General features: G+C 55.3%; 1 protein-coding gene across 1 annotated transcript in view; it reads right to left on the minus strand.

Moving 5' to 3' along the window:
* Window positions 1-2,143: 2,143 nt before the first annotated feature.
* The window catches only part of TRIP10 (thyroid hormone receptor interactor 10), an 81,302-nt gene continuing 56,794 nt past the window's right edge, over window positions 2,144-26,651 (minus strand). Inside the window, exons 5-15 of the mRNA XM_074979502.1 lie at window positions 25,250-25,312; window positions 23,839-23,943; window positions 23,109-23,237; window positions 21,454-21,600; window positions 20,575-20,778; window positions 12,752-12,925; window positions 10,003-10,112; window positions 8,826-8,958; window positions 4,941-5,062; window positions 4,543-4,673; window positions 2,144-3,611 (exon numbers count right to left, since the gene is read on the minus strand). Coding sequence (XP_074835603.1) covers window positions 3,463-3,611; window positions 4,543-4,673; window positions 4,941-5,062; window positions 8,826-8,958; window positions 10,003-10,112; window positions 12,752-12,925; window positions 20,575-20,778; window positions 21,454-21,600; window positions 23,109-23,237; window positions 23,839-23,943; window positions 25,250-25,312 — 1,467 coding nt within the window. The 3' untranslated portion in view covers window positions 2,144-3,462. The remainder of the gene's footprint in view (window positions 3,612-4,542; window positions 4,674-4,940; window positions 5,063-8,825; window positions 8,959-10,002; window positions 10,113-12,751; window positions 12,926-20,574; window positions 20,779-21,453; window positions 21,601-23,108; window positions 23,238-23,838; window positions 23,944-25,249; window positions 25,313-26,651) is intronic.

The raw sequence follows: 26,651 nt of genomic DNA on the forward strand, positions 1-26,651 counted from the left end.
ACCCAGGAGTCCTGGCAGCCAATCCCCCCTCCTCCAAATTCCCTAGCAGCCTGGGCAGCCTCCTGTGTTCTAGCTGCAGGTCTGCCCTGCCCCCCCCCATGCCTCAGTTTCCCCCATACGAAAACCAGGGCTCTGCTCTTGACTTCTTGCTGGCTGACCTCCCCAGGAGGGGTTTACAGCACCTTAGCAGAGACACCGTTTACCTTGAAGGAGGTAGTTTAAACCAGCTCGACACCACCCTCTCCGAACCGGGGCCTACATGGCTCCCCTGCACTTCACGGCTCCCCAGCAAGTTACCTGTTCTCCCCCAAGCAAAATGTGGGCAGGGGACACAGCGGCTTTCCCTGCATGCGGTCGCAGCGTGAGCCAAGCCATAAGCTGCCCCGTCTTCATAAGAAGAGGGTGCCTTTTACTCGTGTTGGCCAACACGGACTCAAGACAATGTTGTGGCAGGGTGTAGCCTCACCAGGTGTGAGCAGCTCCTCGGAAGCTTTTCTCTCTGCTGGAGGCTGTAGCCAGACCTGTTCGTGCCCATGAAAACTACCCCCCTGCCTCCTCCCCGCTAGAGCAGCTTCACAGTACAGCTGCTCTCCGGGCGTGCTTCAGCAAGGGGACCATTCCACCAGGACAGCGTCTCCCAAGGGCAGAGAGGGGGTCGGCATGCCGAGGGGGAGCTCTCCCCCACCTGAGCGCTGCGTAGGCCAGGGCTGTAGCTGATGTGACTGTGCTGCTCGAGGGGGGCAATGAATCAGACTCTGCAGCAATGTAAGCGGAGTGATAAGAGGGCTGGGGTGTAGGTCCAGCTTTAGCGAAGACAAGGATTGGATGTCTGGTCCCTATGTCCATCATGGGGCCCTGCCCTCTGCTGGGGAGCTATTAAGGACAGTAATTCAGACAACTGCCCCCTTTCAGGAAGGGCAGGATGCTCAAGGTGTCACCGCAATTGAGGCAGAGCTGGGATAGACTTCACCACACCTTGGGCAAGCAGGGGCTCGGCTCCAGGGCCCCTGAAAGGAGTGAGGTGAGGGCAGCCAGTTCTGAGCACAGCCTAGAACACCCTGTGCTTCCCCACATGCCCCAGCACTGCCCACATCTGGTGATTTAAAGGGCCTGGAGCTCCAGCTGCCACCCTCATGGCAGCTAGCAGCCCCAGGCCCTTTTAAATTGCTGGGCCTCAGCAAATGTGCAGATGACAGTAAGCTAGGGGGCTGGGTAGATCCACTGGAGGGTAGGGACAGGCCCAGAGTGACCAAGACAAATTTGAGGCTTGGACCAAAGGAAATTTGATGTGGTTCAAGAAGGACAAATACAGAGTCCTGCATGTGGGACGGCAGAATCCCAGGCTTTGTGACAGGCTGGGGACTGACTGGCTAAGTAGCAGGGCAGCAGAAAAGGACCTGCGGGTTACAATGGACGAGCAGCTGGATATGAGTCACTGTGCCCTTGTAGCCAAGGCGGCTAATGGCATATTGGGGTGCATTAGGAGAAGCACTTCCAGCAGATCTAGAGAAGTTATTCCCTTCTATTTGGCCCTGGAGAGACCATGGCTGGAGTATTGCGTCCAGTTCTGGGGCTCCTAGTATAGAAAGGATGTGGCTACACTAGAGTGGGACCAGCAGAGGGCAACAAAAATGATTAGGGGGCTGAAGCACATGACCTATCAGGAGCGGCTGAGGGATTTGGGCTTATTTAGTTTGCAGAAGAGAAAAGGGGGGCGATTTGAGAGCAGCCTTCAACTTCCTGAAGGGGAGCTCTAAAGAGGATGGAGAGAGGCTGTTCTCAGCGGTGACAGATGGCAGGACAAGGAGCAATGGTCTGAAGTTACAGAGCAGGAGGAGTAGGTTGGAAATTAGGAAAAGCTGTTTCCCCAGGAGGGTGGTGAAGCACTGGAATGTGTTGCCTAGAGAGATGGTGGAATCTCCATCCCTAGAGGTTTTTAAGTCCTGGCTTGACAAGGTCTTGGCTGGGATGATTTAGTTGGGGTTGATCCTGCTTTGGGCAGGGGGCTGGACTCGACCTCCTGAGCTCCCTTCCAGCCCTGGGATTCTCCGATAGCTGCCCCCTCCCCGGTCAGCGGCCCTGCATACAGATGAGCCGTTCTGCTCCGCTCCCACATCTGAAACAAAGCGAGGCCTCAGCGCCCGAGAGTCTGTATTGTTTTATAAACTTCTTAAAAACTTCACAGGAGGCGGGGGGGCAGGGGGAAGAAAATCGACTATTTACATGAAGTGTAAAAGGCACCCGGCTGCAGTGGAAATACATTCTATGGCGGCCCAGCGACCTCCAGAACCACGGCTCAGAACCGGAGGGGAGACAGGGTCTGCCCCCCGCCCAGGAGAAGAGAAGCCCACTGGGACGTGTACGCTTGTAACAGGTTAACAGAGGCCGAGGCGGAAAGGAGCAGTAATTCGTCACTGTAGAAAAAGGCTAATATATTAGAGTCCTCTAAGAAAGGAATTCTTCCACGGAAGGGGGTGGCAGCAGCTCAGATACCTGGGCTGTGGGCAGCGAGCTGGCCTCCCCCGCCCCCGGGAGGGGACAGATTCGAGTATGCAGCAGGCACTTTTTTTCCACCCCCAGGCTGGGCGCGTTTTGGAGTCGGGGGGATAAAGTGCATGGTGTGGGCCCAGCGGCACAGGGGGAGCAGCTGGACATCGGCCAGTGATTGAGCGGGAGGGACTGGATCCGACAGGCAGGCGGATTCAGAGCCGATGGCGCTGGCTGAGAGCTCGCGGAGGTTCAAGCTGTCACGCCCCCTGGCTGGCGCCAGCTTCGGTGCTGGGAATATCCAGCTACAGGGCCTGGGTTCAAATCCCAGGGGGGAAATAGCCAACCCAAGGCTAAGGCTCACTGTGGCATGTAATACACCACTGGGAGGCCCCCAGGCGCCAGGGTGATGAGCGTGGAGGGGTCTATGGAGAGGGCGTACCTGTCTGTTCCAGGAGACTGACCCCCCCTCCCATGGGCGCTACCCATCACCCCCCAGCCACCCCCAACATCTTGCATCCCTACGCTAGGAGGCGCCGTGCAGCTCCCTTCACCCCAGAGACCTTGTGCACCCCCCTCGCCCCTGGGAGCCCAGCACTGGGGGTGGCGTGGGACCTGTGCCCCCATGGAGGGGAGAGGGCTGGAACGGACCCCACGCTCCCTTGTGGACACAGGGGTTATTGTATCCACTGAGGAAAAGGCATTGACAGCCCGGGGGCAGCAGCAGATCGGGGCGTGGAGGAAGTGGATTATGCCCTCCCTCACAGCGCTGGGAGGGGAAGGGATGCAAAGTCATACAGGTGATGAAGCCACATCCAGTGTGGGGCCCAGGGGCAGAGCCAGAGCCCAGCCCCCAATGCAACCGCTCCCCTCCTCTGTGGACATGGCTGGGGGGGCAGGGCTCCCTCCTTCCTGCCCAGGCAAGCTCCCACTGCCACCCCCGACTGCCCGCCACCCGGGCGGGGTGTCCTGAGCTCAGTTCAGGGTGACCCGCAGGTAGGACGTCGGCACATAGCCCTCGCCGCCCTTGCTCCTTCGCACCCGGGTCCAGCCGTCTCCTTTGTCCTCCTCCATGAGGCTCAGCTCCTCCCCCTCCGTCATGGAGATGGTGCCTTCGCTGGAGCCTGGGGGGAGGGGGAAATCAAGGCACGGGGGTCAGAAGAATCATCCCCCTCTCAGGGCTCAACTTTCGCAGCCCTCTGGTGAGATGGGACGGCCCATGTGTCCAAACATCCCAGGACGCCTTTGCCCCCGGCGGCGGCAATAGGCCGTCCCAAGACTGGACGATTCCTCCGCGAGCTGTGGGTGAATGGCGGAGGCCCCACCAGCCCTTCCTTGTCCCCCACTCGCTAGGAGCCATCCCAGCAGGCAGCTAGTAAGAGGGAACCCGGATCAACGCCCGGCCAGGGCGCATGGACTGAACAGGGGGTTGGAGACGCAGCCGGCTTAGCGGTGAAACCTCCAACCCCTGAGCAGCATTTGAACTCAAGACCTTTAGCATTAGAAGAGGCTGCGGCTGCCCGAGCAAAGCTAGCAGCCCATATGGGGCCGGTGGCTGCCCAGCGCAGGGATGTGGAGGGCGTGGAAGAGGCTCAGTCCAGCAGAAAACTGTTGCTGACTAACAGAAATTTTTCCGGGGAAGTATTTGCTTCCCACAGAAACGTCAGTTTTCTGTTAAGAGCCTCCCCGAAAACCCAGACGATTCGGACTAGGAAACGCTCCCACGATGCCTCATGCAAGTCGTGGTTCAGGTGCCTCAGACTCTCATTCTCCTCTCTGGGCCCAGCTCTCAAGCTGGACTCTTCTCCCATAATGCCCCCTGGTGTAAGACTCCCATAATGCCCTGCTTCCCGCATGAAAGAGGGGAAACTAGTGTACTGCGAGAGTTGTGGTTTAAATGCCTCAGACTCCCATGATGCACCACAGCCAAAGACTCCCTCTCTGTACCACCTCCCCTGCCCCAGAGAGACCCTGGTGAATCCTGGGAGATGTGGTCCAACCAGGGAACCTGGCTCAGAAGGGAATGGGGCTACAGGCGGCACCTTGGCTGGATACCTTCAAACTGGTACATGGCCATGCAGGTGCCGATGGGCGAGGCCAGCTCCTCTTCAAAGTCCTCATCGAACTCTGTGTAGATAGGCTGGTTCAGGGCGTCCTGGCTGTCATCAGAGCGGGGGGCGTCGGGGCTGGGGGAGGAACAAGGAGACAGGATGGGTGGCAGCTTCTGGGGGTAGCTCCAGCCACAGGGAGTCCCGCATGGTGGCTGAGAAGCAGGAGGGTGGTCTAGCAATTAGGGTGGGGCTGGGAGCCAGGACTGCTGGGTTCTATTCAGACCCTTCAATGAAAAGTCTTTCCCTGGCAAGGCAAATGGTCGTACCCAGTGACCCCCAAGCTCCACCAGCATTCACACCCGGCTGTTATCGCTCCCGGGGACGGACACGTCACCTCCTCACCTGTCCTTCTCCTGGGAGCTGTTGTTGTTCAGACTGGGGGTGTAGTCCAGGTGACGGCTGTACCGCAGGCTGTTGTCTGGCCGGTTACTCAGCATTCTGCCCTCGGCTTCAGTCAGCCATGACTGGGAAGTGCAGGAGAGGAGAGTTTGAGGCGGCCATTCCTGCCTCCCCACAGCAGAGACAGCACACATGATGTGGGGCAGGGCTCCTCTGCTCTTTGGCCTAATGCCCTTTGCACGGGGGCAGGCAAAATATGGCCCACAAGAGCCTCAGACAGGCTCCCTGCCTGCACGCTGCTGGAAGCGGCCAGCTGTGGGGCAGGGGCAATCTTGCAGCTCCCACTGGCCTGTGGGGCAGGGGCAGATTGCAAAGGCTCCCTCCCACCCCACATGCCTGCAGCAGAGCTCAGAACAGCAGCCAGCCAGAGCCCTCCAAATCCACCCATGCAAATGTGGGTATTGGCTGCTCTTGTTATGGACATGGTTATAAATCTTGTATCCACACAGGGCCCCAACCACCAGCTGCTCTGAGCACCGTGCAGGGGCGGGGCAGGCAGGGAGCCTGCCTGAGGGACCTGTGGGCTGGCAGCCCCCTAGGTAAGTAACTCCCAGCCAGAGTTTCCCTCTGGGACCCCAACCCGAACCCTCTGCACTCCTGTGCCCCCTCTCCAGGTCACAATCTTCTCCTGCACCCAGACTCCCCCCTGCTCCATTAACACCACGGAAGAGTGCAGCCCTTGGCCATTTACCAATTCCTGGGGTGGCCCCCTGCAAAATTAGTGCCCCTCCGGTCTGCCTTAGCCCTCTCCCCTCCCCACCCTCAGACCCAGCCCTCTGCCAGGCATCCAGGTGTGTTTGTAGAGCAGATGGAAGGACCCCAGTTCTTCCCCCATCCTCGCACTCTGGGCCTCACACTGCCTTTGGGTTCTAGCTATGCGTGCAGGACGGAAGCTAGAAGCGTGTCGGTAAGTATAGCCGTCAGTGGGTTTCCGGTAGAGTGTAGCACCGATCAGGACACTACAGTACAAATCAAGGATGGCCTGATCGGTACCACACTCCACCAGAAACCCACTGATCACTATACTTACCGACACGCTTCTAGCTTCCATGCTGCACGTAACTAGATCCACCGTTTACAGTCAAGCCCTTAGGCGCAATTGCATTTGCTCTGATCCTACTGCCAGAGACCGAAAACTACCAGATCTTTACCAAACATTCATAAACTTGAATTACTCACCAGGAGAAATAAAAAAACAAAATCGACAGGGCCAGACGAATACCCAGAGACCAGCTACTCCCAGATAGGCCCAAAAAAGCCGAAAACAAAACACCACTGGTCACTGCCTACCGCCCCCCAACTCAAACCACCGCAACACATTCTTAAAGACCTACAACCTATCCTTAATCAGGATGCCACACTCCAGAAGGCCCTGGGTGACAGGCCTGTTCTCTCCCACAGACAACCTCCCAACCTTATGAGGATTCTCACCCACAACCACAGTCTATACTGCAGGAACACCAGTCCTGGAACTTTTCCTTGCAACAAAGCCCACTGCCAGCTTTGTCCACATATCTATTCTGGAGATACCATCACTGGAGCTAACCAGAAAAACAAGAAGTCCTGTGGCACCTTATAGACTAACATATTTTGGAGCATAAGCTTTCGTGGGCAAAGACCCGCTTCGTCAGATGCATGAGTGGTGGGGTGGTTTCAGAGAGGTATTTAAAGAGTGGGGTCCCAGTAAAAAATATCTGTTGGTCTACAAGGTGCCACAGGACTTCTTGTTGTTCTCAAAGCTACAGACTAACACGGATACCTCTCTGATACTTTGGACCTAACCAGGTTATTCACAGATTCACGGGCACATTTTCATGTTCCTCAACTAACATGATGTATGCCATCATGTGCCAACAATGACCAGATGCTTTGTATATTGGACAGACTTCAAACTCTTAGACAAAGAGTTAATGGGCACAAAACAGACATAAAAAAACTCCAGATCCACAAACCTGTCAGCTGGCATTTTAATGGAGTGGGCCATTCTATTAATGACTTAAAAATTTGCATCTTACTGAAGAGGAATTTTCACAACACTTTGGAAAGAGAGGCTGCTGAACTCTCTTATATTCCAATTCGACACATTAACACGTGGTTTGAACCGGGACGGGAATCTTCTGGCTCATTATAGGGGCTCTTTTGTATACTTGGCTTTATCTAATACTTGACTCCACCGCAACATCCCCTTCTGCTCTCTGATTTCCTCACCTTGATCATTTTTTTCTGATTTGTCAACCTTGATTACTATTTTTGGTTCTCTGGGCCTTAATTATTGAGTCTGTTCTGGTCTGGCTATGGTCTGAAGAAGTGGGTCTGTCCCACGAAAGCTCATCACCTAGTAAATTATTTTGTTAGTCTTAAAAGTGCTCCTGGACTGCTCTTTTGTTTTGACAGAATAATTTAGACATGAATCAGCTGCCTTTGAATGAGGACACCAAACGTGAGAACCAATGCGGTCGTGACACTATTGCATCCCCTCCCCTCCCAGCCCTGTGACTGAGGGTGCAATCCACCTCCTCCACACCACATCGGCGGTCAATGCCTTTTCCTCGGTGGGTGCAATAACCCATGTGTCCGCAAGGGGGCATGGTGCCCATTCCACCCATCTCCCCTCAGCAGGGGGCATGTTTCCCCATGGTTTTTTTTTTGGGGTGGGGGGGGCGGGCAGGCGGGGTAGGCTCTGAGTGGGGACAAAAATGACAGGGTTCAGTGTGCGGGAGGGAGCTGCAGAGAGCTGGCTGGGGTGTGGACGTGGGGTCTGGACAGGAGGTAGGATGCAGGGCTGGGGGTCTTTAAGAGGTGCAGAACAGGTCTTGGGTGCCAGGTCTGGAAGGGAGGGGCCGCAGAGGGCAGGGAGGAGGCCTGGAAATGGGGTATGGAACAGATCTGGGGTACAGGGTCTGGAAGAGGGGTGCAAAACAGATCTGGGGTACAGGGTCTGGAAGAGGGGTGCAGAACAGATCTGGGGCTACAGAGGGCAGGGGCGAGTTCTGGAAGGGGGTACAGAACGGATCTAGGGTACAGAGCCTGGAAGAGAGGTACAGAACGGATCTGGAGTACGGGGTCTGGAAGAGGGGTGCAGAACAGATCTGGGGGTACAGAGGGCAGGGGTGAGGTCTGGAAGAGGGGTACAGAACAGATCTGGGGTACGGGGTCTGGAAGAGGGGTACAGAATGGATCTGGGGGTACAGAGGGCAGGGGCGAGGTCTGGAAGAGGGGTACAGAGGGCAGGGGCGAGGTCTGGAAAGGAGGGGTTCAGGGGCTGGGAGACCTGATCTGGCACAATTCTGAGGGGGACAGGCGGAAGCGTGTGGTGCTACATGCTTCAGAAAAGTGCTCCGCACCAGTACGCTCCTGCCTCTCCCATTGGCTGCAATTCGGCCAATGGGAGTGACCGAGGTGGGGGAAGGCAATCCTGCCTGAAGCACTTCCCTGTAGCTCAGGAGCTGCTCGACGCAGCCTGCAGGCCAGAGCTGGCCATAGTTTGCCTGAATTGGGCCTGCGAGGCTCAGGGCTGCTCCCAACCCTGCAATGGCACGAGCAGGCCAGCGCTGGTGCTCCAGCCATGGCACCCCCACCAGGGCCGGGGGTTGCAGGGAGCAGGCCCGGAGCCTCACGGGCCAGATCCAGACAAGCCCAGCCCGTAGGCCATCGGCTCCCCACCCCTGCAGTGCAAGGGACGAGGCGTTCTTACTGGTGCAGCCACCAGAGGGAGACAAAGACCTCCCTTTGGAGCTCAACTCCAGTAACAAGGAGGGAGGAGGTTGGCCCCACAGCCCGCTGAAGAGCAGAGCCGGAGGTCGCCCCATCTTGTAACACCCCCCTTACCTCGTATTTCTGGATTTCCAGACGCAGCCGCTCGATGTTGCTGAGGGTCTCCGAGATTTTCGGCTCCAGGCTGGCAGGGTCGCCCATCTGCGGCGTCTTCTGGTACACGTCCTTCATCTTGTTTAAGGCATCTCTGTCGGGAATTGGGGAGGAATTTATACGGTCAGCACAAGAAGTTTTGCCTTTCAGCAAAAAGGAGGAGGGATTTGAATGCAAATCGTGGGACAGAAGCCGACTGGCTCCCCCCCATTTCACATCCTGTTCTGCATGGAGAGAAGAGGGGGAAGAGAGGCCAGGTGACCTGGGCAACGTAAGAGCGGCCACATTCAGTCAGTCCAACAATCCATTTAGCCCAGTGTCCCGAGCCGGATGCCCCAGAGGGAATCAACAAAACGGGCAACCATAGAGTGATCCACTCCCAGCTTCTAGCCACCAGCCGCTCGGGAGACCCAGAGCACAGGGTGGCCACCCTGGCCATTCTGGCTCATCACCCTGATGGCCCTGTCCTCCAAAGAACTTCTCTGGCTCTTTTTTGAACCTGGGCATAAGCTTGGCCTGCACGACGTCCCCTGGCAGGGAGTTCCACAGGTGGCCTGCATGTTGGATGAAGAAACACTTCCTTTCGTTCGTTTTAAACCAGGGCGACCCCTGGTGTTTTTGCAATATGTGAAGGGATAGGCACGAGAGATGGTTGTTTTCTCCAAATCAATCACAGCTTTACAGACCTTTCATGCACCCCCCCGCACGGCACATCTCATTGCCGTTACTGGCTCTGCCTCTGACCTGGGGGAAAATCAGGTCTCCTGTTTTTCATTCCCACCCTGGTCTATTTAGATCGTAGACAAGCTGGGGCAGGGACTGCCTCTCCCTATGCACATCCTGCACAGTGGGACCCAGCCTCAGACAGGCTCCTTGTATTGCAGTTCCACTCCAAGCGTACACATTATGGAAACAGCGTTTCTCTGGGATGCGCAGTCTGCAGAACTCACTGCAAGAAGAGGCCAGAGTTCCAGACGATGCATAAACCCTCAGGGTTTAAAAGCCTGGAGAGGGGTGATGTGGTGCATAGTGGGAGTCCCTGCCCCAGGAGCATCATGGGAGATGTAGTTCAGAAGGTGAGCACCTGGCAGGGGAGAACACGGATGGGAGGCACACAAAGGGCCCCCAGAGCTCCTACCTCTGGTCGATTTCCTTCTGCAGCTCCCGGTTCCTCTCCTCAATCTTCTGCTGCAGCTTTTTCCTCCTCTGCTCTGGTGGCAAATGGCTGAAATCTTCCATGACCACAGGCTGGCGGCAGGAAGAAGGCGGAGGGGGAGAAGAAAGAAGTACATCAGTTCCAGCCCTGCTGTAAACTGAACCCTCCCCCCACCAACCCGCCAGCTCCTTCCCACTATGGGCTGCAGGGCAAAGCTGCAGGGGCTCAACACTCCACTGGGCCTGTAGCTGGGCTGCCGGACAGCCCCTGCCCCCCATTGCAAGATGCTGGCCGGCACTAGGGAACCTGTGTCCCTCGCATAGGCCACATCTACAAGGACCACGGAAGACTGACCACTCAGGTTCGATCTTCCAGGGCACTGCTTCATGCATACGCAAAACGGCATGTTCCGGGGTCGACGTCTCCCCTGGCAACTCCTCGCGAGCTGCTGAGGATTAAGGAAGGTTGACGGGAGGCGTGCTCCCGTCGCCGCTCTGCCGTGAAGACAGGCACGGGAGTCGACGGCTGAAAAGTTGATTTTAGGTCTGCAACTGGCCTAGCTAAAGTTGAGTATCAGCCGTCGACCTTCCAGGCGAGGACGGACGCGGCCGAAGGGCTGATCTCACCAAATGTCCACACCCTCCACTGATCACTGGGAGAGCTCGGCACCTTGCGGGACCCCGTCCCAGGGTAATATGCTGCCCAATGCCTCTCTGCTGGGATCCGGAGATCCCTGGTCATGCAGCAAGGAGGTAACAAGCTGTCAGGGTGAGACCAGCCACAGCCCCACAGCTTTAAACAACCAACACGGGCTGGATCTCAGCCTCCTCCAGCAGCGTGGAGGGTCGAGATGCTGGTTCTCATGGCATCGTCTGCAGCTCACACAGCTGCAGCAGCGGAGGGGGAACCAGCACTGAACTGGGACTCAGGAGACCCATCACACCTCAGGCCGGTCCCCTGGCAGCTGACTGCAGATGGGCAGCCTCAGAGTGAGGTGGAATATGACACATGCCCACCTACCCACGCCTGGGCAGAGCAGAGATCACCCCACCGATGCTGGGTCCTGACAAGCATCAGGTGCTGCCTGAGATGCAACCACCAGGACGTGGGTCTGGCAGTGCAACTCAGGATCAAGCCACTCGGCTGGCCGGCAGCTGATTTCCACCATGGTGCAAAGGCAGCCAGCACGCCCATGATCCTGGCCCAATCACCACGTGCCCTGGGCCTGCCAGTCAGGGCCCACCGGGAGCGAAAGCAGCGTGGGTACGGCCTGGTTTCTGGAGGGGGCATCGGAGGAGCAGGGAGAGATCAGAAACTGGCTGCTGCATTGGGTCACTGGCCCCCTGGCAGGTGGTTTGATGGCAGCTGGGGCTCGGCGCCGCTCACAGTGAACACGGCATGGCTGCTTCTGCCAAGGAGAAGCCAACCGAAGGGAAGCCTGAACAGCAAGACAGCTCGGGGCTTATAAGAGCAGGAGCAGAGGCTGCCACTGCTCCCATGCAGAGGATGCAAGAGGGGAGGTTCCTGGTTTGTACAGGATGCCAGGAACGAGCAGGATGAGATGGAATGTGGAGTTATGGGGGGCAGGTGCACATACGGGAAGAGGAGGCGTTTAAAATGGGCTGAAGCACTGACCCCTGCACCACACAAGGCATGCTGGAGCTCCGCGGAAGAGAGGGCGAGATGGGGGAAGTGGGAGGCGTTTAAGAGGGGAGGGGCAGGAGAAGATATAAGTGGGTGTGTGCTGAGACTGGGAGCAAATCTCCATGGAAACAGCTGTTTCACGAGACACTGGGAGGTGGGGATTTTGGGGAAATGCAGCTGCTTCGGGCGGAAAGGGGTGAGGTTTTTGCTGAACCGAGCGCAGAGCCGAAACCCATCGCTTTCAGATGTGCCTGGCCTGCCCTCGTGCTCACTGGATGGTTTATTCCGACTAGCTCAAGACCAGTTAGCAGCCACGCATCGCGCTCCTGCAGCAGGATACATCTCCCGTAACGCACCATGGTCTGGTCCCTCTTTGGAAGGGAAGGTGGTACATCATGGAAGAGGTAGTCCAGCCAGAGAGCCTGGACCATAGAGGACAACAGACTCCGAGGCATCTGAACTACGTTTTCTATGACGTACCATGTTCCCTCACTAAGAGGGCGCACCGTGGGGCATCATGGAAGACGTAGTTCAGGTGCCTCATGAACCCATTGCCCACTATGGGGTGGCTGGACTACCTCTCCCATAATGCACCAGGGGAGATGTGGTCCCATCACGAGGCTAGCCCAAAGAGAACGGAGATACGTAGTTCTGTTACTTCAAATCCTCGTTGTCCTTTATCGACCAGGCTCCACAATGCACAATGGGGACATGAAGTAACTGACATACACGTCCCTGCTCTCTGCTGTGGGCCAGGCTCCTTATGGGACTACAGCTCCCATGGTGCATCATGGGAGATGCAGTCCAACCAGGGAGCCTGGTCCATAGAGTGCGACAGGCTCAACAGGGCCCTGAACTACAACTCCCAGGAGGCCTTGTGCCAGTATATCTGAGTAGCTCGACAGGGAGGGGAGGCTGCCAAAATTCCAAGTCCATGGTAAAAAAAAGCCTTGAAAATACATGTCCTCTACGCCTCCTTCCCGCACAGCCCCGATGCGTTGCTCTCGCTGAAGGGGTCCCTGAAAACAGCCGCACCTTGCCCTGGCGGAGTACAAGACAAATCACAAAGACGACGACGTGAACTTACCCCCCGTCTGAGGCTGCGGAAGGAGGTGATGCGGGGTTTGACTGTCTTATTGATTTCATTCAGACAGTAAGACAGAGGGTCCCGGGTGAATTTGGGGGACGGAGGTCCATTGGTGGCAGACGAGGAGGAAGGCGGAGGGGCAGAGATCGCTGGGGAGAGGGGAGGGGGTGGGAGCTAGGGACAGACAAAGGGGAACAGAACACACGGGCACACACAAACGGAGAGAACTCTGTAAGAAAATAAACGGCACACGCACAAAAAAAGAAAAAAAACCCACAAGCCAAACAGCACAAAACAAACCCCACAACACAGCACAGGGAATACAGGGGAGAAGAGTCAGGACAAACTGCACCATCACAATCTGCCAGCAGCCAGCAGCCAGCAGCCTGCAGCCAGCAGCCAGCAGCCAGCAGCCAGCAGGGGAAAGGCCACCACCCATTTTCTCCCCCTCCAAAGCACAGGAAAGGCCAGCAGCCAAGGAGAGGGGCTGAAAACCCTTCAAAGGCCAAGACTGATCCCATGATCCTAAAGACACTCCAGTCCCATAAGTAGTCAAGGGGATTTGGGCACCTAATTCACTTCAGGCCCTTGGAAATATGGTCCCACTCTGCAACACAGGTGTGAGTGGTGCCATGGAATGTGCCCCTGGCTGGTCAGACTGGACCCCGCAAGGGACCACTGGCCCTTCCCAGCACCTGTGTGACTGGAGAGCCTGACGCAGAGAAGTGGGCCACTCTGGTGGGGAAAGGGTTAATGGGCCCTTTAAAAGGGGATGCACAGGTGGTGCCCCAGCTGCCCTCCCAGAGGGGAGACCATAATGCATCATGGGAGGTGGTAAGGAGCCAGGGAGTGGGCAGGAGGTGTTACAGCAGAAAGGGAGCAACATGAACACCCCTCGACTGCTGGACAAGGGGCTCCCTTGTTCCCCACAGGCCTATGCATAGCCCCCAACCTCTCTTTCACTATCTCACCCTGCCCCCCAAAACCAGCCTTGCCCGGCGAGGGCAGGTGGGAAACTGGAATTTGGATTAAATCTGTATTTTTTGTAATTGCTTTTTGGTGCTTCTTGAGGAAAGTTTTGCTTTTTCGTTGAAAACCAAAATGTTTCCATTCTGAAGCGCCATCACGGTGCATCATGGGAGTTGTCATTTCGCTGCGTCGGAAGCGTCAACTACTCCTAGGAGGCTGGCTCCCTAGCAGACTACATTGCCCATGATGCACAGCCTCCCTTCACCAAGGTCGCAGTGCTTCATGGGAGAGGTAGTCCAACCAGGAAGACTAGTCCATACATAACAACAGGCTCACGTGGGCCCTGAACTACAACTCCCATAAGGCACCGCGGGAGGCATCTCCAATTTAAACATTTCACCTCCTGGCCATAATATTGTGATTTTTAGACACTTCCTCCACTTCCCTTTCCCATCTTGAACGATCCCCTGGACAAGCCCATCCCATCGCTGGGCCTCATTCTGAGCTCCTGTGCATGCCGGTTTCCACTGGTTGCCAGCTTTCCCCTCTACCCCTTCCCTGGCCCAGCCACTGCCCCAATCTAGCAAAGCACTTCAGGCCGGAGAGTAAAGGCCACCGGCTTCAGTATCAGGTGTGTTATGACAGCCCCAGTCCAGGGTCAGGACCCTAGTGTTCTAGATGTCGTACAGCCCCAGGGCGAAGAGACGGCCCCCGATAGCCCGGGCTCGGCTTCCAGGCTTAGAAGTAAAGCGGGTGCTTGAAGTGTTTTGCTGGATCAGGGCCCAAATTCCTACCTGTTTGCCTCATCCTCTTTAGCAAACCACTGCAACAAGGGCTGGGTTTACAGTGAGCTGTCAGCCTCTCCATAGGGCTCCTTCCATCCAATCACTTCCCTCTCTTCTTGAGTGCCCCACTCCCATGACACACCCAACAACTCTCGGCAGGGGGGATGTAAACAGGTCACCCACCTCAGCTGGGGGGGGCAGGGGGGAGGGAATCTGAAGGCAGGATACAGGGTGAGGGTCTGCAGGCAGCATTCTTTGGGAACACAAGGCTAATCGGATGCGGGTGATGCCCTAAAAGCCCCTGCCATGGACAGATGTTCCCCAGGCCTTTAAACAAAGGATGCGACCCCATCACCCTCCTTACCCATCCCCGCATGACAGCGGCACCCTCTTGAGGCTGCTCCAGTTCCCGGGGTGGGAGGAGAAGAGGAGTGAGGCTATTTTTATGCTTGGCTGACAGAAGAAATAAGGCCTCAACTCAGAGGTCCCAGACCCACAACCCACTTACGCCTGAATGCCACTGCTAGGCCACCCGCTCCAGGGGAGGTCCCTGGGGTTCTCCCCAGCTCACCCCGCTGCTGGGCAAAGGCAGGACGTGGGGCGCCGGTGCCCACGTGTGGCGGGAGTTGTAGCACATGCACAAAGCGAAGCGACAAGCAGCATGGATTTCAAACCGGTGCAAGACAATTCATGTAAGAAATTGCCACGGGGTGGGTGAGGGATGGGACACCTGCTCCATCCAGAAGTGCCTGTGAAATGGACACAGCATCCCCAGCGGAGAGCACCGAGTCCCCCCAGCTGTGCTGGCAGCCGTGGGATGAAGACCTGGTGGACCTGGGCCACATGCTAGAGCCCATCTTTTCTACAGCCTCACTGCACTGAATGGTCTGCCAGGGTGGGAGGTGGCGGGGCAGGTGGGAGGACTGGACCTATTACCCAATGGGGTTGAGAGATGCAGGGCTGGCTGCAAAGTCAAAAGCCAGGAGCCGAGAGCTGAGCCACCCAATCTCGGGAGCAGCCTCGGTGGGAGCTAAAGGCGACCCAGAAAAGCTGAAGGGAGCTGACCACCCCATTGTCCCACCACCAGGATTTTTCCTCGAGGAGGTATGTCCCCACCCAGGGCAGCCTCCCGCAACACTGTACAGAAGGTGGGAGACACAACATTATCCAGACAGATATCATAAAATGTTGCAAACAATCTGAGCAGAGACGCCTGGGGAGGTGTGTGTGTGAAAGTTATAATTTGCTGGGTCTGAGGACAGTTTCTATGTCAAGTATCAGAGAGGGAGCTGGGTTAGTCTGTATCTTTGAGAACAACAAGAAGTCCTGTGGCACCTTATAGACTAACAGATATTTTGGAGCATGAGCTTTCGTGGGCAAAGACCCACTTCATCAGATGCATGAGTGAGGGAGAGGGAGGTTTCAAAGGGGTATTTAAAGAGTGGGATCCCAGTAAGACGGAGGGCCAGAGCTGACAAGGTCTATTCAGCAAGGTGGAAATGGCCCATTGTCTGTAGTATGTACCAAAAGAGGAAAAAACAAGCCAGATCAGATGGGGGATGTAGCCCATTGTCAGAGTCTAATGGGCAGATACTAAACACCCAGGGCAGAGAAGCTGCTTTTGTAAGGGGCCAGCCACTCCCAGTCTCTGTTTAATCCTTGGTTGATGGAGTCAAATTTGCAAATAAATTGCAGCTCAGAGATTTCTCCCTCCATTTGATTTTTTAAATTTCTTTGTTTTAGGACTTTTAAATCTGTTACAGTTTCTATGTCAGTTTCCCCGTTGCATTGGGAACAAGAAGTCCTGTGGCACCTTATAGACGAACAGATATTTTGGGGCATAAGCTTTCGTGGCCAAAGACCCGCTTCACCTTGTTGTTCTCCACGATACAGACTAACATGGCTACCTCTCTGATACAGGTCACCTTTGCATTGGGAGTTTGAGAGGGGCTGGGCAAACAGGTTGAACCTCTCTCGTCCAGCATCCTTGGGACTGGACGGGTGCCGGATGAGAGAATTTGCCACGCCACAGAAGGTCAATATTGTCTAGCACAGGGGTCGGCAACCTGCAGCTCCAGAGCTGCATGCGGCTCTCAGGAGTCATTTGTGGCTCCAGGTGTGCCGCCACTGAAACAGTAGAACCTCACTGAATTGGTTTAAACAGCGGCAAAGACACAGGGAGGGATCCAGCCATTAAACCAACTGAAATTAAATTCCATTATTTCATTGGCAGCAGGGCAGGGAGCCGCAGAGAGCCCCTCCCTCACCCTGACTACCTGAGAGGCCACACCCCTCCAGTGGGCAGGGCTCAACTCACCCCGCCAGCGGAACACCCGCGCTCCAGCCTTCCTTCCGCTGGGTGCATGTGGCTGCCCGGCGTAGGCTCCCCAGCCAGCGCCACGGAGGGGTTAGTTCTGGGGCAGGGTTTGGGGCTGAGGCGGGTTAATTCTGGGGATGGCAGGTTTGGGGGCCAAGGGGGGGGTAGAGCATGGAAAGTTGATGGGAACATTGCTCCTTCCTGCTTAAGAGCCTGTCCCCAGGCACAGTGTTTTTCATGTCCTCATTTGCTCTCCAATCCAGGGGTGAAAGTAACAAAAATTTTCTAACTGGTACAAATCGTTGCGTGAGCGCGGTTCTTAAAATGGGGTGACAAAAAGCATGGTTTGACGTTATTTACAAAGGATGATCTCGTACTCGCATTCACCGCAGCTCCTGAAATACAGATTTTGTAACTATCTGAAAAAAAATGGGTCTTTTGCTATTTTGGTTGCAGGCCCCTGGTCTAGCACATTACCAACATTTCCACTGCTTATTGGGCTCTTCGAAGACATTTAATGGTAAATTACAGCTAAATAACAACACAGAACACTGAGAGCCAGGACTGGTGGCTGTAAATGATAAGTGGTCATCCAGCTAACTACAGTCATGCTGGGTTACAGATGCTGCCAAACAAAAGGGTTCTGGATTAGAGGGGTTCAACCTGTATTTCAAACTGTGCTGGGCATCGGGGGAACTCAGCATACATCAGCATTGCCTGGCCCATCAAGGGATAACAACTATATCATAAATCCATTGAAAGACCAGAGACTACAGCCAGCCGCCTGCCCTCATGACAGGACCAAATACTGTCTAGACCATCCCTGACAGACATTTATCTAACCTGTTCTTAAATATCTCATAACAAAGCACTTCGAAGTCTACAGAACAACTCTTCTTGTTCCGGTTTTGTAATAAACCCTTAGTTTTAGATGTAAGGACTGGCTGGCAGCGTGGGATTTTGGGTAAGATTCAAAACCAACAAGAAGTTCTGGGGCACCTCATAGACTAACATATTTTGGAACAGCAACTAAGGGGCCTGTGGCACCTTATAGACTAACAGAAAAGTTTTGAGCATGAGCTTTCGTGAGCACAGACTCGCTTCATCAGATGCTGGTCTTGGAAATCCAACCAGCATCTGATGAAGCGAGTCTGTGCTCACGAAAGCTCATGCTCAAAACTTTTCTGTTAGTCTATAAGGTGCCACAGGACCCTTCGTTGCTGTTACAGATCCAGACTAACACAGCTACCCCTCTGATATTTTGGAACATAAACTTTCGTGGGCAAAGACCCGCTTCATCAGATACACGAGTTGGGGGTTCCAGAGGAGGGTTTAAATATATGGGCTCATGAAAAGGAGGGAGTCCCAGTCAAGAGGAGGGCCAGAGCTGACCAGGTGAGTTCAGTCAGGGAGAATGTGGCCCATTATCAGTAGCTAATGTGGAAGTGTGAACATCAAGAGCGGAGAAACTGCTTTTGTAATTGGCCAGACACACAGTTTCTGTCCTGTAAGATCCAACCTTCCCCGTAAGCTGTGCCCTTGTACGGCCGCTCAGGAAAAATTCCAATGGCACCCAGCTGATTAGAAGAGGGCCCACAGCTACCATTGGTGGTGCACATAAAATTAATCCACACCGGGATGGAAAAGATGAAAGCGAACATTGGTAAGATCCAACCTAGTATTGCCCTGGTAACGTGGCTGACCCTTGGGGAATCAGAACATTTCATACAGGTGGGTCTTACCCACAAACGCTCATTGCCTAATAAATAAAATGGTTAGTCTCTAAGGTGCTACAGGACTGCTTGTTTTTTCTGCAAAGATACAGACTATCTTGTACATGTGAGCAGAGGTTTGAAGTCACTTCTCACGGTACTGGCCCTGGGTGCAGACTGGGAACCAGAGAACTGACATGCAGTAAGGGGCCTGTGTGATTTCTTTCTCAGCTTTGTGATAACCCGCGTGGAGGGTCAGAAGCACAGTTTGCGACTAGTCAGGGAGTTTAGCGTCCGTGTTAGTCCCAAGCCTGGGGAGCACCTGCTGTCTCTCCTGCACTCTGCCCTGCCACTGGTGTCCCCAGCGAGGGCTGCACCCCGGGTCACACCTCACAGGTGGGCAGGGACATACGAAGGTAATAGGGGAATGCAGCTAGAACGCGAATGCTGGCAAAGGATGGAGCAGGCAGCAGACCGATGTTACGCGGGGGGAGACGGGAAAGCAAGCAGAGCTAGAGTGCTGCTGTGTCGGTGGTAAGAGATCCCCGATCCTCATCTGCCCTCCAGGGTAGCCCCAGTCACCCTCAGAGCGAACTCGACAGCCCAAATCAACGCATCTATTACAGCCCATCAACAACTGGACATGTGCCACAGGCAGAAAAAAGGAGGGACCCAGGCCTGGAGCCCTGCATGAGCAAGAAATTAAGAGGTTAAATGCTCTCATCTGCCCATGCGCCCTATGCCGCGAAGGGAAAAAGCGACAAAAGCCACACCAAGGCCACTGCCACTCAGACCACTGCAAGCTCTGCTCTGAGCAGTACAGACAGGACACGGAGGGCAGGACACAGGTAACACAGGGGGGCGGAGGGTGAAAGAAATCCTACAGCTCAGCTGGGACCCGGGGGAGGTTTCAGAGGGCGGAGAGCTGCTTTCGCCAAACAGGCTCTTGCTAACTGGCAGGTGTTGGGATCGTCTTCAAAATACAACTCGAGCTCCCACAAAGGAGAGAAATCTGAGCGGAGCTCCCCCCCTTAACCCTGCCCTGCACACGCTGACAAACAGCCTCAGAGTCACTCAAGGATCCCAGAACTCAGATGCATAACACGCCCAGCCTGGTCCTGCCCCCAGAGCTCTAACCTGGCGCGGAAGCTGGGTCAAGATTCCTTGTCGGAACAGCTTGTTCCCAAGGCAGCTCTCCGGGGCCGAGGAGTGGGAGGGAGGGGCACCAGATGTGACTCATGGAGGAGGAGGAGGAGGAGGAGGAGGAGGAGAGGAACCGGCAGGGCCAGCAGCAGAGAGAGAGAGAGAGACTCATGCTGACTGATAGGCTGTGCACGCTCCAGAAGGGGTTAATTATTAGCGCCTCTGCCGGTTGCAGGCCGGGGGGCTTAGGCTCTTGTCAGTCCAGCGTTTGAGACATAGGGGGGGCTCAATGCTCTTTGATGGCATCATGCACAGGTGGGAAGCAGCGTTCCCTGTAAGCTGAGCGCTTGGGCGGCCACCTGGCTGATCCACGGGATTTCTATGGGTGATGCACCTCTGCACAACAAAATTTATTCCACCCATGGATGTAAAACATTAGAGGGAGCACTGGTGGGGAGATGATGGCAGGCCAGGTCAGATGGCAGTGGAGCAACAGGCCGCACCGCAGAGGGAAGCCAGCCAGCTGGTTAGGCAAAGGAGAGAAAAGGGTATGGTACCACTGCAGTGGAGTCTAGTGGTTAGAGCAGGAGTCAGGACTTAAGGGTGCTATTCCCAGCGCTGGGAGGGGAGTGGGACCTTGTACTCAGAGCAGGGGGCTGAGTCAGGACTCCCTGGGGCTGTGAAGAGAACCAAGAAGTCCTGACACTGGGCTCCCCTTCTCTAGCCCCCTCACCCCCTGCCCCCACCCCGCTGGACGCAGGAGTCCTAACCACCATCCCCCACTGAGATGGGAATAGAACCCAGGAGTCCTGACGCTCAATTCTGTATGCAAGGTCCCACTCCAAGCCCCAGCCATGCAGAACTGCCAGGGGCTCGGGTCCTTCTGATGGTTCTCACCTTATTCTTCTTGCCGAAGGGCCAACGCTTCCCTTTGTTCTTGCCCAGCAGGCGGGGGTCCAGGCGGCTGTCCAGGGTGCCCCGGGGCGTCCCCAGGCTGCTGTCCGAAGAGGTGCGGTTGATAGGCTGGCTGAAATCCTCAAAGTCCACATCTCCCGGCCGCTCGAAGCCGGACTTGTGCAACTCGATCAGCACCTGGGAGTCCTGCCGGCGGTGGGGCGAGGCCATCAACGCCAGGTGAACCAGAGCTGCTCCTGCCTCCCCCAGCTCCTACTCATCCCCCCAGAGACACAGGCATGCACAAGCCACGGGTCAGCAGCAGGGCCAGGCTCCAAGCTCCTTGAAATGGGCACCCCCGGCCAGTCTCAGCGGACAGGAAACCAATTCCTGCTCTGCCCAGGGGCCAAGTCCAACTAGAACCCCGGTGTCCTGGCTCTCTTCCCCCGCACAAGAACCCACTCCCCTCCCAGGGTCCTGATGCTGGGGGTCCTCAGAGGTGGGTGCAGAGCTTAGAGCCGGAGTCAGGATCCTGGGTCTTACTCCCACACAGCAGGGCACCAAAATACCCACACCTGTGCCTGGGTTTGGAATCTGGGACCCGACTGACTGCCCCAGGTGAAGCAAAAGCAAAACCTTTCCATGTTGATCTGGCCCCCCTAGTGGAGGGGGGATGCTATGACAGCTGGATCCCTCCCCGTTTAGCCCCACCTAGTTTTGAGGGCGGAGTAACCTCCTGGCTCCCTATTGGAGGTGGGAGGTTCTAAGAGATGGGTCCCTCCCCAGTTAGCTCCTCCCACTTTTTCAGGGCAGCACCACGGCAACGCCAATGGGCATCCCTCTTCGCGGAGGCCCTCTGCTTAAAGAGACAGCAACACCCACGTTCTTCTCGTTCACCGAGTCGGCCGCCGCCTTCATGCCGTCCAGGCACTTGCTGATGATGGGCATGACCTGCCGCTCGGTTTCAGAGAAGACGCCGTAGCCTTCCTTGAGCCGCACCGTCCGCCTTTCATCCATCTCCTGCAGTTTCTGGAGGGCGGAGAGCAGAAAGAACGTTAGCTATTGCAGGGGGGGCAGCTCAGGGAGGTAGATCACCCCTAATGCTGCTGCAGAAAGGGGTCAGAGACAGGCGGTGAGAATGTCTGAAGGCCTGGAAAATACTAGGAATATCATCATTAGTGATTGCCAGCTCTTACATGGTGCTTTAGCCATAAATCTCATGGTGCTTTACAAAGAAAGTCAGTAGCACTACTCCCATTTTACATAGGGGAAAACTGAGGCACAGAGCAGGGACCCTGAACAGGACAACTGGTGTTGAACCCGGGGTGGCCTTCCTTCTGGCCTGGCCACGTGAGCTTGACGGAAACAGGTGGGTGCGTTGACTTGGTGGACAAGACCCCACACAAACCTGCAGAGCAATGGATGGGACTGAGCAGGGAGATCAGGCACGTCCGTTCCCACCACACAAAAACAAGGGGTTGTTTACTAGAACTGAAAGGCGACACTTCCCAAAAACCGAGGAGGAGGCAATGCTTTTCCTCAGGCATGTGCCATCCTGCAGCAGCAAGTTCCACAGGCTACAAGACCAGCTCCTCCCCAAAATCCACACGCCAAAGCTGTGTAGAGAAAGCCGCAGAACTCCCCCTAGCGTGTGTGCTGTTAAGCTCCCATCGAGCTAATCCCTTACTGAGGCTGCAAACATTTGGGGCCAGCGACAGTGGTTCTGCATTTAGACAGCATCAAGCACAACAAGGTCCTGGCCAGAGGTGGGAAGAAGTACCCAGAAAGTTACTTGAGTAAAAGTGCAGTGGCTGGAGGGGTTGACGCTTACATACTAAACTCCATTGTCCCTCTGCAAAACTGCTTGAGTAAAAGCAGCTGCACTTTTAGGGTACTACTTCCTCCTCTGGCCCTGGCCCAGGGTTTAGGTTCCACCATGCCAATACAGCCTAGTAGTTAGAACTCAGCATAGCTCCTTGGAGACCCGAGTTCTGTTCTTTGCTCTGCCACTGGCTTGCTGGGTGACCGTGGGAAAATCACTTCCTCCCCTCCTTGTGACTCACTTTCCCCATCTGTAAGGGGAAAAGGGCTTTAAACTCCACGGATGAAAATCAGATAGGCTTTAGGTACTATTATTACAGTCACACAATGACACTTGTGTTATGGGCTGTACAACTAGTAAAGGTTACACTGGTGTAATGACTTCAATTAAAAAAAATACCATGTACATAGAAAAGTCAGGATACAATAATATCCACAGTATGAACAAATGTTTGGAAATTTGCAATTTAACCTCCTGCTCCCAGGCTGGAGCCAGTTTCTTAACTGTTAGACACCAGAAGGAGCCCCACAGAAAGGGCGCAGGAGGCGAGAGAGAAGGAAACAGCCATGCGATACCGACTAGTCAGTCCTTTGACAAGGAATTCTTTCATCAAGGAATTACTGGAGTCCAAGGGACGTGGAGAGGGTAAGAAAAGGAAAGGACGAGTGGGGCTAAAATTAAATGGGAAGAGCTTAGTTTGAGGGGCGGAGCTTACGTTGAAAATCTGTGGCATCTCCAGGAAGTAGAACTGGCTCTGGTCACGGTTGAATTTCTGCAGGAAGGAGGCATACTCGTTCTTGCTCTCCTCTGCCATGTGACTGCGCAGATTGGCCTGCTGCTTTGCCTGCAGGGGTGAGAGGCATCATCACACCAGGAGCCCCAGCCCTGGGAAATTCCATCTATTCAAAGCCCCGCATTGGAAGCCAGCTCCTCATATGCAATAGCAAGTTTCCAGGAAGGTCTTGCCCCCCTGCCTGCTCTTCTCCCTGGCACCACACAACCAACCCCTTCTGCATTGTGTCAGGGCTGCAGACACCCAGCAAGAGGCACTCCCTGCCCCGGAGAGCTCACTCTGAACAGCCTTGGGGAAGGCTCATCTAAACTGCAAAGACAGGGAAACTGAGGCACATGGGTGGGGTCCATGACAGAGCCAGGAGCTGAAAACAGACCACCCTAATCCTGGTTCAAAGCCTCAGCCCCAGCACCTTCCTCTACTGCAGCCTCTCCAAATATGGTATGTTATGGATAGTTATCTCTTCGGAGGCAGAGCCCCAGTCTTGCAAGCTGCCAGCAACTCCACCTCACCCAGTGGGACACCCCCCCCACCCTCCACCGCCTCACCCCCTTCCATCCTGCTGGACCCCCTCCCATGCCACCCAATGGGTCTCCCTCCCCAGTGGGCCCACGCAAGAGGGGTCAGGCCCAGGCGACAGTGGTGTTCTGACCTTCTCCACATCGGCCTTGGTGGCATTGAGGTCTTGGTCAAGTCTCTCAGCAGTCAGCATCGCTTTCTCCGCCTCCCTGCAGTCCCGCTCGAACTTGCGCTTGCTCTGGGGCGGGGGAGAGGGGGAAGCCAGAGTTACTTTGTTGCAGCCTCTTCCCACCTACAGCATTTTGGGGACCCCCAAGGGAGGGGGTTCAAGGGTTCTCTCCCACTCTACAGAGAAGGAAGCTAAGGTGAGAGGTTAAGTGACCTGTTCTATTGCATAGAATGGGCAGGTGACAGGAAACAGAAGCCAGGAGTCCTGGCTTCCAGCTCCAAAGGCTACGTCCACACTGCAGGGTTCTTCAGAAATAACTTATTTCAAAGTTTGAATGCAGGGGTCAGCAACCTTTCCAAGGCCAAGGGCCAAAATTTGACCTTTGAGCGCCAGTGATACTTTTTAAAGTCACTCATAAGCCTACTTACAGCAGCTCCATTCATAAATGCGTTCAGATGCAGGGCTTTCCCGTTGAGGTGGTGGTTGGCAGCATTAGCTCGTCTTTTGTTAACCCACAGGTGCCATGGTTTTGAGCAAGCTCCTGGCTGCGTGGCGGAGGAGAAGCAGGGCCGTGCTCATGAACATCGGCTCATGTGCTGCTCTTGACACCTGTGCTGGAGTTGCTGACCCCTGGTCTAATGTCGAAATAAGTCATTTCTGAAAAGAGCCTTCACACGGCAGGAGCACTTCGAAATTGAGCCTTCCCATTACAGAGCCCAGTTTCGGTAGCAGAGCGATAATGGGAGGCCTCCGTGGAGGTCATGTCAGTCGTAATTTGCTCTGTACGCCCTCGGTCAATATCAAAATTGGAAAGGCGGGGGCGTGAGAAATTGACGAAAGTCGCTCATTTTGGTGGAGTCTCTGTTTCGGGTTAAACGCCCTGTTATTCCAGAATAACCAGCATTGCCACGTGGATGCAAAGGTTTGGGTTTTTCTTCCCCTTGAAAAAAGGTTTTTCCACAAAAAACCAACAAACCAATCAACCACACAAAAGTGTAGACAAGTCCACATACACACACCCACTGGAGTGCAAAACCTCCCCTGCACCCCAACCCTCCTCAGGGCTAGCAACAGAACCCAGGAGTCCTAACTCCCAGCCCCCAACCCTAACCACTAGAACCACACAAGATGTTTGCTGCATGGTCTGGAGTCGGGTGGAATAAAACCTCTTCCTTTCTCCTGAAGCCATTTCCTTCCACCATCTGCTCGGGAAACCCTCTGCAGCGTGCACGCTGACCCAAGCAGCTGGGCCTTGGCGAGGCCGTCCAAAGCTCCCTCGGGCTCAATGGAAAAGGTTCCCGGTGGCTCCAAAGAGCTTGGATCAGGCCCAGCAGGACCGGGACGTAAACAGCTGGCACCGGTCCCTGGGACTCACATTTTCAAGTTGCTTGAAGGAGTTTTCCAGCTGCTGCTGAGCTCGCCGGCCCTCCTGGAAGTGCTGCAAAGAGGAGAAACGTCAGCAGAACCTCCCGACTGTCAGCCGCCTAGCCGTTCAGCGCTTGCAGGCACCTAGCGCAGAGAGGCATCACCACAACAGAGCCAATGAGTAACATACGGCCGCTAGCACCATGGCCGCTGCCGTAAAGCGCCTCACGAATAAATCAGCCCACAGGAGAACGTTCTTCGCTACAGCCTGAATTTTTCACCGGGTTGAGCGATTTGGGATGCACAAGACTCCTTAAAGTGACCCTCGTTTTCAGGCTGCACCCAGTGCCCGGCCCCTGTGAAAATGTTGAGGCCCCTTTAAGAAGTCCCAAACGCCTAGCAGCTTGGAGCCCTTCTGAAAATTCAGGCTGTAAGGAAGAACATTCTGCTGCTGGCTACTTATTAGGTGCATTACGGTAACGCTGAGGCAGCCCCGCTCCGGGGATACCCTTGAACCCTAACAAGCTGTAGCAGAGCAGCACCACCACCTCCGAGCAGGAGCTCGTCTCTTCCCTCCAGTGAGCTGCAGTTTCGGTTACTTCCCCGTGTCCTAAAGAAGCTCCCCCGAGGCAGCATGGCCATTGCCGTGCGACACTGCAGCAGCTCCCACGGATTCCCACATCCGGCCAGACACGAAGCCTCCAATGCTTCGGTATCCACTGACCGGCTGCAGAGGCTTCAGCTGACGCAGGGCCAAATCAGCCCCGCCCCGGGGACAGCAGCCTGGTGATTCACTAAGCAGGAAGCCATGGTCCCAACCCCCAGAGGGAACGAGGGTCTGTCAGTCCTGAGACCTGGCCCTGATTCTCACCAGCATCCCAAAACGCCTTCCTCTCCCACTCGAACTAATCACAGAATCAGTCACAGAATCCCAGAGCTGGAAGGGACCTCAGGTGGTCATCTAGTCCAGCCCCCTGCTTCGAGCAGGATCAATCCCCACTAAGTCATCCCAGCCAGGACCTTGTCAAGCTGGGCCTTAAAAACCCCTAGGGATGGAGAATCCACCACCCCTCTAGGCAACGCATTCCAGTGCTTCACCACCCGCCTGGGGAAATCGTTTTTCCTAATATCCAACCTATTCCTCTCCCTCTGTAACTTCAAACCATTGCTCCTCGTTCCGCCATCTGACACCACTGAGAACAGCCTCTCTCCACCCTCTTTAGAGCTTCCCTTCAGGGAGCTGAAGGCTGCTACTAAATCACCCCTCAGTCTTCTCTTCTGCAAACTGACTAAGCCCAAGTCCCTCAGCCTCTCCTGACAGGTCATGTGCTCCAGCCCCTTCATCATTTTTGTTGCCCTCCGCTGAACCTGCTCCAGCACATCCACCTCCTTTTTATACAGGGCGCCCCAAA

Source organism: Carettochelys insculpta, chromosome 29 (genome assembly GCF_033958435.1).
Source record: "Carettochelys insculpta isolate YL-2023 chromosome 29, ASM3395843v1, whole genome shotgun sequence".
NCBI lineage: Eukaryota > Metazoa > Chordata > Testudines > Carettochelyidae > Carettochelys > Carettochelys insculpta.